The sequence below is a fragment of the Ixodes scapularis genome, unplaced genomic scaffold (genome assembly GCF_016920785.2).
Source record: "Ixodes scapularis isolate PalLabHiFi unplaced genomic scaffold, ASM1692078v2 PGA_scaffold11__112_contigs__length_91849675, whole genome shotgun sequence".
NCBI lineage: Eukaryota > Metazoa > Arthropoda > Arachnida > Ixodida > Ixodidae > Ixodes > Ixodes scapularis.
In genome coordinates, this window is record NW_024609837.1 from 61374801 (window position 1) to 61388962 (window position 14162).

A 14162-nucleotide genomic window follows, 5' to 3' on the forward strand; every position below is an offset into this window, starting at 1 on the left:
CAACTCTTGCCGTAGTGCTTCTGGTAGTTCTTCATCCCATCCCAGACCATGTTGCCATATACGTTGGAACAAAATCTTTACTCGTATAACATAAGGTGAGAGGAACCCTAGGGGATCGAAGATCCTAACAGAGGCTTTGAGGACGAAGCGTTTTGTAGTCATGTTTGTCGAGAGAATCTCCAAGAGATGGTCACTAGAGAACGTGAAGGAATTTGTGGTTTTGTCCCACACCAGTCCCAGTACCTTTGTGACTTCGTGGGACTTGACTGACGGGATGTGAGGTCAATTATTGACGTTCCCCTCCTTTTGATTGAATAGGTTCTGCAGTTGGCTGGAATTGGTATTCCATTTGCGAAGCTCCATGCCGGCCCCTCTGAGCAATGTCTGTTCTTCGGGCTTCTTCGGTGCCTGCGGCTCCAATCAGTAGGTCGTCCACGTAAAATGAGTCCAGCAAAAGAGCCGCGATGTCTTTGTTCGAATCACTCACGTTCTTTAAGTGATAACGAATTGTCGTTCCAAGTAGGGATAGACTGGCAGTAGTTCCAAAAGGAACTCGCGTCATGCGCCACTCTTTGATATCGTTCAGCGGCTCGCCTGGTCTGGGTGTCTTCTCAAACCAAAGAAACCGGAGAGCATCTCTGTCACACTCTGCGATTTCTATCTGCAATAAGGCCTTTTGGATGTCAGCTGTGAGAGCCACCTTTTGCACACGAAATCGGAGCAGCACCGGCAAGAGTTCTGTGTTAATGGTAGGCCCTTTCTCCAGATGGTCGTTGAGAGATCCGGTGTTTGACGCGTGTGATGAAGCGTCGAACACCACTCGAATTCTTGTCGATTCCGAGTTGGCCCGAATCACCGCTCGATGAGGCATATAATAAACGCGTCTATCACATAAGGACTTTTCGTTCACCTCTTCCGCGTGTCCGTCCTCAAAGTAATTGCGTATCGCTTTGTCATATAGTGCGATGGAGCCATCGTGCTTGAGACGTTGGATCAGGCTGCGGAGTCTAGACCTGGCAGTGATGTAATTATTTCCAAGTGTTGTTGCTGTCTCCTTCCATGGTAGAGCGACTTCGTAGCGGCCATTCTTCCAACTTATTTTCTCTGTGAATTGTTCGAGTACCGTACTATCTTGCTCTTTCGTACTGGTCGGTTCATCCATGATTCCAATGGCCTCCAGCTCCCAGAAGTTTCTTAACGCTGCCCCGTCGTCTTCGGCGGTCAATGCCACTCCTAACACGCATACCATCAAGTTCGCGGTAGTATTCGACAAGACTCTCACGGTACCTGTTGGACCCTGAAAGGTCCATCCTAGGCTAGTTGAAATGGCCACCAGGCCGGGGATGGATGATGAGCGGCGTGTTTCGCCAGTTAACAATCTCCACATTTGGTCAGCGCCAATGAGCAGGCTTATGCCTTCCTCTGCTTGGACGGAGAGAAACATCAACTCGTCAGCGATGGACCCCGTGATCGCTTTAAGGAACGAGTGTTCGACGGGTGTTTCGATGAGATCTTGGCAGATGAATATGACGACAACTGCTTCTAAAACATACTCCGTCATCGCATACTGGCCTCGAAGTCGTAGTCTGACCAGTGTGAAGTTCTGTTTTATCACGTCCGAGCCGCTTTTGGGAAAGGTGTTAAGCTGCATGCTTCGTTGGCCTATAATTTTCAAGTTAAGTTTCCTTGCCAAGTCTTCTTTGATGAACGTCTTCTGGCTTCCACCATCGATAATACCGCGGATATATGCGCAGCTCTCATCACTCACGGCCCAGCTCCTGAAAGTTTGCAGTAGAACGCTCGAAGCTCGGTGAGGCGTCGTATTACTGGTGGTGAGTATATTGGCGGTCTCTTCCGGAACTGGTCTTGTCTGCCAAACAGGATTGCACATTGACGAGACATGTCGTCCCCTGCATCCAGAACATTTCGCTTGGCTGCGGCAGTCTTTGGACCGATGCCCTCGCTTGGTGCAGCGAAAACATCTCATGTCTTGCGCCAATCTTCCTTTCTTTTCATCAAGTGCGATGTCAGCAGTACAGGCGCCTGTACTGTGACTCTGCTGGTTGCAAGAAAAGCAGTAGTTGTCTGTCCCGCTGGTTTGCAACGCGAACGTTGATGGTGGATAAACAGTTTGTATCGGCTTAGGAGCTATCCTCGGCACGCTTGCTGGTCTTTTCTCGAGCGGTGCTGATCGTTCTCTGCTCTCTATTTCCACGCTAAGAAACCGCAAAAGTTTCGCCAGCTCCTCACCGGCATCCGTTGTCGATGCCGCGACGTTGACTGCTCCATCGCCTGACGTGCTAGCCCCCTCCTCTCTGCCGGCGGAAACTACAAGTGGTGTTCCGTATCTTTTGTGTCGATGGTAATCCACAACGATGTCCATTGGAAGACTGGACAGGAGTATGTCCACCATCATTGTGGCGTACGTCGCGCTTGAAACATCCAAGGAGCGCAAACCGTGAATGTTTGTCTGGACGTGATCGTAGACATTGCGCAGTCCTTAAACATCACACACTGACTTTACCATTGGAAGGTTTCGAAGCCGTTCCAGATATTCCCGCTGAATGTTTTGCTTGTCGCCAAAGCCTTCAGTAAGTATCTCTATTGCATCTCTGTAGCACGCTGCCGTAGCCTGCAGCCCGGAAACGGCACTGGCGGCAGGCCCATTCTGAAGCGACCGCAGGTACTGGAATTTTTCTCCATCAGAGAGCTTGGTGTTCCGAGGTATTGAGGCGTCGAACTGCTCCCAGAAGGGTTGCCACTGCGTGAGCTCCCCTTGATAGTGTAGAAGTTGCAGTTTGGGGAGCTGCACTCCCGTAGCTTGGGATGGGTGGCCCCTGTCGCCGTCGGCTCCCGTAGCGGATGTGGTTGGCGTTGCCTGCAACCGCGCGATCTTGTTACGCAGTTCGCTGAGGGTCCTAGCAACTCCGTCTTCATATTCTGCGACAGTGATGTAGTCTGTCTCCAGGTAAATATCGCTGATGTGTGGTTCGATCTCCTCGTTGACTTTACGGAGTTCCTCGTTGCTCGTTACCAGTCTGTCTCTCAGGTTCTCAAGAGAAGAGGCATCAACGGCGACGGACTGGAGCATGGTCGTTATCTCGTTGATAATCTTCGTATTCTGACTGCGTCGGACTTTACGCTTGGTCTTGAGCCGATCCATTTTCAGGTTGATTCCTCAAGTCCAAGTCCCGGGTTTCGGCACCAAATAACTTTTGCGCTCTGAGGCGCTCTTTTGCTAGGTACTCGTTGAGGACATTGAGGTCGAGAAAGAATAACAGCACAACCGGCTTGTGTTAAACGGTTTATCCGACTGCTCGTTCGCTCGCGCTCGCGATTCCCCATCCTCTCGTCTTCTTTTAGTCCCAGACTAAATGTCTCATGTCCGTGGTGTTCATTGTTAGTTTTTCAACAGTGGATGCTTGGGCAAGTTGGTAATTCATGCTGGGATGGAACAGCGCGGATGAACTGTCACACTCACATGCACACAAGAAGAAAACAGACGGAGCTGTAAGTCAGCGCTGCGAGTCTGTTTGCTTCTTGTGTGCATGTGAGTGTGACTGTTCATCCGCGCTGTTCCATCCAATCGCAAAGCAGTAGTTCATGTACATAACTTTGAAATAGGTGCGCTCTTGGGTACAAATATCGTCCGGTTAACGATACCTAACGAATTCAATGCGGAGGGCAAGTTCGTCTGCTTCTTCCGCAGGGGGTAGCGGTGACGTCAGAACGCCGAGCCCTGATTGGCTGATCGCGACCCCCTATCTGAGCGTCGTCTGCTCCTCTGCAACGTCGTCTGCGTCAGTCTCACCTTTCCTGCGACTTTCGGAAGTGCAGAAGCCAGATTCACGAAACGATCTTACGCCAAAAATGTGCGTAAGACAGAACTTGAGAACAAATTCGTATTCACGAAACAAAATTTTCGTAAGTTTTGCGCAGGTTACGACGAAATCCTACGACAGCTCCGAAGCTGTCTTACGCACTTACGATCAAATCAGCATGGCCGACAGCATCGCGGTCGCGACGACCCACGGACGTTTATTTTTCTACGTGCGCTTTTCACGCGTCCCGACTTCAAGCAGCATGAAAAAAGTAAAAAGTACTTGAAACAGACCACGACGAACAAGAACGCTGGATCCACAAACACCCGGGAAAAGCTCCAACAGCCACGATACCACCGAACGCGACCAAGCGAGCTGCGCAGTTAGGCCTAGCAGGCACTCCGCGACTCGGCGACCGTCTGCCCACGACCGGCTGTCATGCTGAATGAAATATGCCCGCGCGACCCATGTGAACCCTTCCCGTATTATACTTTGATCGCTGACCTCAATTTTAGATTAAGGGGTCAATTTTTTCCTTTTGTTATCTCCTTGTTTCCCGAGGCAACGGTGACTCTCGCCGGTGAAAAAGCGGTGAATCTCCCACAGACGCAGGAAAGATAAAGCAGCCATCGCTTTGACTAGCAGACGTAAAGCAGACGACGTCAACTGCGCCAACCCGCCGACGCCTTCAAAGAATGAGGGGTCTCGCCGCACACGAAAGGAGGGAAAAAGTATTTGGGAGGGAACTTGCGGACACAAACACGCTCTCACTCTCGGTTCTTCGTAAACAAACCTCGGCGCCTCGGGACACCTCGCCAGAGAGTCCTTTGACTTCCCTCCTTGATGCGCGTCTGCTTGTTGTTAGACAAAAACAACGTACCGCTCGAGTTATTCCGTCTGCCCTCTCTGAAAGGCGAAGTCGAGCTCGCTCGTAAAGACCTGCACTTCCGAAAGTCGCAGGAAAGGTAAGACAGTCGCAGACGATGTTGCGAGCAGACGACGTTGCAAAGGAGGAGACGACGCTGAGATAGGGGGTCGCGATCAGCCAATCAGGACTCGGCGTTCTGACGTCACCGCTACTTCCTTTCTTATGCGCAGAAGACAAAAATGAGCCCACTTGCGAGGCGTATAAATATAGATATTCTAAATTTAGTTAACATAATGTATCTCGAGGATATTTTAAAAATATTTGCTTCCATACATGCTTCTGATCATTCTGATCTCTTTATTTTAGGTTTGGAGGTAATTGTTTTAACTTTTCAGCCGCGCAGACACCAACAGCACTGAATAGTGCTGTCTTTGTTGGCCTCCGCGCTGGTTCTGTAGATTTGCCGGAATTAAATACCTTAACGGGCGGAGCCTTTGTTGCCGAACGCCAGTGCATTGGATGGCACTAGTTTTTCTCGATTTAGGGAGAGAGTCTAGATTGCAAAGAGGGGTCATCTCGGACATTCGGGAGCGTTTGAGATTTAATGGCAGACGCCTCCCGCAGAGGCCGCTCACAAGCGCGCATGCGCTGCGTTTTCGCGCGGCGAGGAGGAAAGCAGGTGGAAAGGCGGAGGCATTTGCAGACGATCAACGCTTTCCGCACCTCCTTGCAGCTCGTATTGGAAATGCGGACGCTCCTAGGCCGCCGCCATGTTGCTGATGCTGATGCGGCTGGTGCAACTCTCGCGCCCTCTATCAGCTAGAAATTTTCTGCCACTCTCTTGCACTGTGAAGACCCGCTCAGCGCGGTTCTCTACCTACATTTTTGCGGTTTTGCATTCGACGTTTTCTCGCCCCTCTTGAAAGTTTACACTTAATTTTTTTATGCGTGCTGCGTACCCTTAAAGGGCAGCTCCGCCGTCAATTTGAGCGTTTTTATCAAAACATATTTTCGGAAAGGGTACTAAAAATTTAGCCTATAGCAGCGGTTAAATCATGAAAAAACTGTTTACATAATTTATAATCGTTAAAATACGCTGAAACCGATACCGAAACTAACTTGCCACTCGACTGGTCCGCCATTTTGACGTGACGTCACATATGGTATAAACACTCGCACGTGTGCAGTTTGAACCTGGCCAGCCTGGCAGCAGGTCACTGTTTTGTGTTCGTGCCGCGGATAAAAATGGACTCATCAGGCTCGTCTGAATCGAGCAACGATGAGGATATGCTGCTAGATGTTGGGGACGATGACGATAACCCGTTCTCATACGATCCGCCGGCATCGCCTCCGAGAAAACCGCCAGCGGCGGCTGCATTCGTGATCCGCCGCCATGTGGACCCAGATGCCGCTTCCGAAGCGGAATGGTAAGGCAGCTTTTGTTGCTAGCACGCCAAGAAAAACTGATCGACGTTATGCCTTTTAATTGGAGGCACTTTTTGTTATATCTTGGAGTCTGACAATACACGGTTTTAGTAGACCGTGTTTTCAAGCGACGCTTCCACACACAACACCAATTTCCTCCAGTCGCCATTACGCGCTCTTACATAACTGTATAAACCGATAACATAAGCAAAAAGCAGACAGTCGCTAGCACCAACTAGCTACAAAACAAGCACCCTGACCAACATGTGATGTCACGGCAACGTCAGCGCCATCATGGCAGCCTCCGTGTGCCGCTCTTGCTCAGTGTTGCCAGTAGGGCTGCAGCAAGTGATTTGGGTGTGTACATATAAATTTCAAAATTCATTTTCTTCTAAACAAATTAATATTTTTCCGAGATATTTTGTACACATGCTTAAGAAGGGCATCCAAATACATGGTGAAAATTTTATAGAAATCGGTGACCATCAAAATTACGGCGGAGATGCCCTTTAAATAAAAACAGAAAGAATAAACATAGGGACGGACAGAACAGCACTTCTTTCGGTCCGTCCCTATGTTTATTGCTTCTGTTTTTATTTAACTTCACTAACGCGCTCACGTCGAACTAAATACGTACCCTTCTTGTGTTATCTTCCAGTGTGAGAAATAAAGCTGTTCGACATTCACGGGAAACGAAGGAGGTGAAGGACGTCGAACGACCCTCGACGCGATTTTGCGAACATTGTTCTCCCCCCTCCCAATAATAATCCGCTTAGAATCCTGAGTCATCTCCAAAAATAGTTGTCCAGGTTGGGGTGAGAAACGGGTCAGTCGCGTTCGTTCCTTTTCCTTCGTGCGGTTGTGAAAAAAGGAAGCTCTCCCCAACACGTGCCCCAAAACGAAGTCATCTCGGATTCTGTCCGATCGTCAAGATCGTCGACTGTGATTGTGTTATTTGAGATCTTTCTCAAATAAATTCTTTTCGGATAGCGCTGCATCGTGTGGTACGTACGATATATTGTTCGAATGTTAACACTTCCTCAATTGTATGTCCGTGGCCTGTCCATCGGTGAACACGTTATTTGTGAGCGTAAAAAATGCACGCCTTTCGGCCCTCTTCTGTTCCAATTTATTTTTGTCAGCAAAGCGCTTTGTCGTTTCACATGCGGCGAATCCCGCGGCGCCGTCAAAACTTATCTTAAGAAAAAACAAAAAAACACAAATAACTAGAACTACACATTCCAGTCGCATTCGTTCTGTCACACGCGTACCCAACAAAAATAGCCTACCGTTTTTTCTAACTTTTTTTTAAATGTGGCACAATGCTTTTTCAATGTCCTCGGGAAAATACATGTACCATGAAACACAAAATAAAGCGGGCAAAGACGAGAATTTAGCCGCCAGCACCGTTTGAAACTGCGCCTACGCAGGCTGCGCCTATTGAAATCACAGTCCACTCGGTTAGGGTTAGGAGGGACGCCGGTGACAGTCTAGCCTCAAACTCAGTGACTGGGCTCGAAAACGGTTTGTTGCCCCTCGGGTCGAGTGTTTTTTCGAAAGGTGTATACCTTTCCAAAAAACACAAGAGCAGTTGGAAGCACTCTGTAATCTAGACACACTGTATTTAGTGTGAAGTATACACTTGTATCTTCTTTCTCAATTCCGTCCAGGCCTAGATCCAGACAACGAAGGTTTTGAAGACGAGCGTCTGGACAGGGACGACGCTGACTTTGTGGACGTCATTCACACCAGCAACGGCGTTTATGAATTGGGAATGCGCGAGCCAATGGGCCATGTCGACTTCTATCCCAATAGAGGAGGTGACCAACCGCGGTGCTTTTCCGCCGGTGCGTATCAACTAGGAGCATCCAGAAAGTTTTAACACAGGGTTCAACCTTGTTCGGCGAACATGTATACTTTTATGAAACTTTTAGGATGAATAAATGGGTGGACATTAACGTCTGTACCCTTTATAGCGGGCGGTAACTTGCGCCATTTAGCCTAAGCTTGCCAAAGTTCAACCTACGAACGGTGCTGCCCGGCATTTCGACAGAACTTTCGAATTATGGAGGAATATTATGAAGCAGTTTATTTTATATTTTATCAAAATGATTATCAATATTTACAGGATATAAGGGTAGAAAAATACGCTTATAATGCTTTAGTTCGTTTACTCACGTGAAACAGTAAAACATATTCCCGAGCTCGCCATGTGGCGTCAGCATGGTTGAAGGTTTCGCGCGTGCAAATAACTATCGGACCTTAGGCAAACTTTGTTCTACCTCACCCTAGAAGCTTAAAAAAAAAAAAGATGTCTGACCAGGGTATACCATAGCCTCGGCAGAGTCTCGACATCCCTTTACTCCATTTTACGTAAAGTCCGATCGCAGTCAACGCCGCAATCGGATAGAACCAATCAGACGGTGGCGAAAGTGGATCGTCATGGCGCTCGTTGTCTTTATTGGTTTGCCCTATCAGCGGCTACTACAATCACGCTCTGTGAATGCGGCTTGATCCGGTGCTTTTTTTCTTTTTGTGAGTAATCGGCGTCACTGGTGAAAGCAACCGGACAAAGAAGGCGATGTTTGTTACAACGAATGTTTGGCGCTGTTTAATTGTTTCTTATTCGATCATAGCGTTGGATCCGGTCCTACTTAATTCACAAGAGTAAACTTTACTGCTAAATTTGACGGGAAAGTTTTCGTCTGAATTGAGCGGGAAAATTTTCACGCTAAATTTGGCAGGAAAGTTTTGCCTTCGGGACGTCACACATGACACCACGTGGGACGTCATTATGGGAAACGTACCATAATGCAACGCGCAGTTGCGCCGGCAGTACCGCTGACGGCGTCGCCGCTCAAGCCGGAAACGGCCGCCTAAGAGCTGCGCTCTAAAAATATTATGATTGAAGTACTAGTACTATAAATACCACGAATGAACTACTAGCGGAAAACTTTTACCCTCGTGACGTCACATGTGACCCTCTCCTCCGTACTCTCCCCTCGTCCTCCTCAAGAGCTGCGCTCTAATTCGGCATTACAGGGAATTGTAAGCGTCTTTCATTTTTGGTTTGTTCTTCCCGAGGAAAATACACAACTCCCGACTTCGAGGTATACTTCCCCAAATTTGCCCTCGTTAAGTGTGTATAACAAAGTTGTCCTTTGTCAGTGTGTGTAAAAACTGGAAGGAATATTTTAAAATAAACTTTCCTTTTCTTAAGCTAGTTTGCACCTGTTCAAAAGGCCGGACCTGGCACCTCCTCTGAACGAAAAAAAAAACAAAAAAAAAACACACACACACACACACACATTCTCATGCTCTTATACTTCGTTTCAGCTTCCTTCCGAGCGCAGCCAAAGGCTGAGGGACGGTTCGCAACTTCGAGAAGAGCATTCCCACGCACCACAAAATAGTCCGCCAAAGTATTTTTTTATATAACTGTTTTGTGCGTAAACATTGCACAATATTCCAGATGTGTACTGCTAAGAATGATTTGCAACTAGAGGAATTAAATATATGAAGTTTATGTTTTTATTAATATATGTAAATGCATGTGGTTTGGTGAAAACACGTACATCCGCTGGCAACACGGCTGCAGCGCTCGGTTTTTCTGTGTGATTTCGTTCCCGTAATGGTCGAATCATGTGCTTCGCTGCTTTACTCACCGAGCCGCTTCAAAACGTCCTTTCGGAAAGGCACGTTTGGGCGCCAGGCGCGAGAGGTCGTGATGAATGCCTACTTTCAAATTGGGCAGGAGACTCCGGTCGCGTCGTACCGCGAATGCGTTGTAAACAAGAAAAGCGTCCGGCCCACTACAATTCACTGATTCTCTGCGAAATCAGGGCTCCCCTTTACCTGCCTATCACATTGAACGCCGAGAAGCTGGTGGAAAGGACCGCGTCTAAAGCCCTGGTATATCCAGAAAATGCAATGAAACATCAACGGATGGTCATCGGGCACCTTGCAATGTGTACTTACATGTCGAAACTATGCCGAAATGGTGGAAAGCTCGGACACAGACGCCAGCGGCCAGCCTACACACTGACACCTTTGTGACTAAATTTCAGAACTTGAAAGGGCACTTTTCTCAATTTGTAGCAGACGATACCGTTGATACACCCGTAGCAGACGAAATACTCGGCGAGCGTGGGCGGCGCTGACGACCAGTGGCGCAGCGGAGTGATACAAAAGTGGAGGCGAGATCGCGTGACCTATTGCCGGCGTGTGATTGGCTCCGGTCACACGTAGCTTTGGCTGCGCTCAGACGGAAGCTGAAACGAAGTGTAGTGTTGTTAAACCAAGCAGTGGCATGGTGGTCGCATTTAGGATTCAATTAATAAAAAAGAACTTGTGAGCAAGAAAGACAAGAATATTTTACTTCAGGCCGCCAAGTGTTTTTGACGTGAAAAATTATTTGGCTAGGTGTTCGGCACCGCGTGAAGCCTGGCTACGTGGCCACGGGGCTCGACATTATTGGTTCTGTGCTCGACGCTGATTGCTTAACGGGCAGTTCATGTGATCAGAAGGGGAAGCGAGGAGACGTTCCACCACCTGTGCGCACTGAGGAAGAAGAGTGCGCGAGTACGGAAGGTTCTGGAAGATCGCCAGGTTTATCAGCCTCATTAGTGCTAGTATCGCCTCATTCTTTAAGATCAACTATCCAGTAAACACACGGTATGCTCTGTCGTTATCTGATCAAGAGTACCGTAAGCGTGGGCTTCTGGCGTATGAAAACTCAAACTATGGCTACGCGTTTGTGCTGTAAGAACGTTTCACGTATACAACAGAATTGGGTGGCATTTTGCCGCAATTTCTACTCACGGATATAAATGCCATATGCGTGCACAAAGTTTTGTTTTAACAGTATTAGGCCTAGGCAAACACCGGCCCATAATTTTTTTTTGTCATTTGGTCTAACAAACGTAATGGTTTCAAACTTTCACATTTTATATGTCTAACCTAGCGTCTCGTTCTCACAAAATTCCAGCCTCCTGCGATGCGTTAGTTATTTTTTCAGGCCAAAAAACAAACAAACAAAAACAGGGTTTAGTTTTCAAGATTGCCCGGTATGATTGTTACAATAACAAACATTTTTAGTGTTTTCTCTCATCTTCTTTCTTTTAGCTTGCTCTCACAAGATAGCCAAGATCTACTACCGCAAATCCATTGAGAAATGCACGTACTCATCTGGATGCTGTCCTAGTGGCGCCTACATTTCCTCTCGCAAGCTGTACTGTCGGAGTTGGCGAACTTACTGCGGAAGAATGGGCCATCACGCAAGCAGTGACCTCCGTGGAGTACACCATGTAGAACTTAAGTGGCACCACATCCATTGCGGTGTGTAGAGCAATATAGCCTCCTGTATTGGGAGGGGGAGGCCTGCGCTTTAGGAGCCACAACAATAAACAGTTGGGTTGCTGTGAAAAAGGGAGGGGAAATGGTAAACCGAGAAGGAAAGCATCTGGATCGCAGCACCACACAAGTGCGCTACAAACCGCTCCACTTTTCCTTTTGTATATTGCGGGAAAAAACATATAATAAAAAAAGCAGCGACAGGCTGCTTACCCTTTTCTTCTAGAGAGGGTAAGAGGACACGCTGAGGGACAGGGAAAAGAGGATCAGTTGTGAGTTTAGGTAAATTGCAGGGAAGAAACGCACGTCACAAAACAAACAAAAAACAAGTAGGCAGGAGAGTTTTGGAAAGTGCCCGCGGGCCTATGAGGGTGGCAGTAGTCTTTGTCACGTTCGCCCGGTCTGACACGCGAAATTATTGAGACAAGACCAGGTGAGATAAAGGCATGTACATACGTATTAAAATGATGAAAGGAAATCAGGAGGTAGTTATCAAACAATAGAGAAAGACGTAAAACGTTCAGAGCAGACCAGAGTCTGCTTTGAATCAGAGTCCCTCCCCGTGGTCAAGTCCCCACAAAAGCTCGACTCACGCCTGACGTGGCGGGGCTTTAGGAGCGTTGCGGGGCTCGTCGTGGCTTCAGGGATCGTAGGGTTGCTGGGCTCTCAGGAACTCGAGCGGAGCCGGTTTCGGTGAGGCTTTAGGAGCCGGAGCGTTGCCGGGTTCTCAGGAACCGGAGTGGGGCCGGTTTCTGTGAGGCTTCAGTAGCCGGTTTCAAGAAGCGACGGGTCAGGACTGCAGCACCTGACGTCGTTACTCGCTTCTTCCTCTTTTCTCTTCTTTTTCTTCTTTTATTCCCAGCTCCACACCCGTGAGAATGCACCCCCCCCCACCCCCCAACTTTCAGAAGTTCATCGTTGAACGTCTTCTACACCGTCAATCTTGAAGTCCATTGGTAAAGTCTCGGGCTGACGGTAATTCCTGCCGGCACTTGCACAGCACCCACTCTTGGCCTGGGCGATCTCGAGCCTTGGCAAAGACCGCGTCCGTCTTCGTAGCACTCGCACGCGCAGCACCAGTCTGAACACTTGACCACACACGATGTAACATAGTTGCTTCATTCCACGCTCGTGTACAAAGTACGAAAAAAAAATCATGCGTGTGAATAAAAGTCAATTCACATTAAATTGCGCCCTCCCCCCCCCCCCCTCTCAAAAAAAAAAAAGAAACATCTTTGCACTTCGAAACCAATAACTCGATCCCCGTATTACCCCATGCACTATCGAGCAAGAAAAAAAAAATAGGCACGAGGGCATCCTGAGTCTAAATTCCTTATTTACATCCGAGTAGGCTGCACCTACATTATCCTTCGCCTTAATGTATTCGACGTGAATACTATAGTCTTGCATCTTCATGCTCCATCGCATGACCCGACTGTTGGTGTGTTTAGCCTTATTTAAGAATTCCAGCGGCTGGTGGTCAGTTTGCAGTCGGAAATGCTTGCCATATAAATATAGTGCAAACTTTTCAACTGCCCAGAGTAGTGCCAGACATTCCCTTTCAATCGTGGCATAGTTCTTTTTTGCCTTGCTTAACCGTCTGCTGGCGTCCGCGACAGGGTGCAGTACGCTATCATCTTCCTGTAGAAGGACTGCTCCCAAGCTGACTCTTGAGGCGTCCGTACGTTGCATAAATTCTTGTGCAACTACTTGTTCTCCTGAGGCACCCGTACGTGTGAAACTTGCAAAAAAGAACATTAAACACGACATCAGGGTCACTACTTGCCCTCACGGAGCACCCGTACATGTGAAACTTGCAAAAATGTACATCAAACATGACGTCAGAGTCACTACTTGTTCTCCTGAGGCACCCGTACGTGTGAAACTTGCAAAAAAGAACATCAAACACGACATCAGGGTCACTACTTGCCCTCACGGGACACCCGTACATGTGAAACTTGCAAAAATGTACATCAAACATGACGTCAAAGTGACTACTTGTTCTCCTGAGGCACCCGCACGTGTGAAACTCGCAAAAAAGAACATCCTACTTCTTCTCACGTGACACCCGTACACGTGAAACTTGTCAAAAGAACACCAAACAAAAAGCTCAAAACACTGCATAGGATCCACATAACTGTGAATCTTGCGAAAAGGACAGTGGAAACACTGTACACAAACACAAAGTCCAAGCAAGCTCCGGCAGTAAACACACCTCACCCACAGGCAAACACACAAGCACACTAAGTCCAAGTAGGATCCGGCACAACGCAGACCTCACGATACAGGCACACACACGGAGTCCGAGAAGGCTCCGGCACAACGCAGACCTCACGGTACAGGCACACACACGGAGTCCGAGAAGGCTCCGACACAACACAGACCTTACTGTACAGGCACACACACGGAGTTCGAGAAGGCTCTGGCACAACACAGACTTCACTGTACAGGCACACACACGGAGTCCGAGCAAGCTCCGGCAGTAAACACACCTCACTGTACAGGTACACACACGGAGTTCGAGAAGGCTCCGGCACAACACGGACCTCACTGTACAAGCACGCACGGAGTCCGAGGAGGCTCCGGCACAACATGGACCTCACTGTACAGGCACACACACGGAGTCCGAGAAGGCTCCGGCACAACACAGACCTCACTCTACAGGCACACACACGGAGTCCGAGAAGGCTCCGGCA

The 14162-nt window shown here is 48.3% G+C and overlaps 1 protein-coding gene across 2 annotated transcripts in view; it reads left to right on the forward strand.

Annotated features, from left to right (window-relative positions):
* LOC120846800 (endothelial lipase) overlaps positions 1–11541 on the forward strand; it is a 90928-nt gene extending 79387 nt beyond the window's left edge. For both annotated transcript variants that reach the window (XM_040218677.1, XM_040218678.1), the window contains 2 exons: positions 7785–7961; positions 11239–11541. In XM_040218677.1, coding sequence (XP_040074611.1) covers positions 7785–7961; positions 11239–11459 — 398 coding nt within the window. In that variant the 3' untranslated portion in view covers positions 11460–11541. The remainder of the gene's footprint in view (positions 1–7784; positions 7962–11238) is intronic.
* Positions 11542–14162: the final 2621 nt, after the last annotated feature.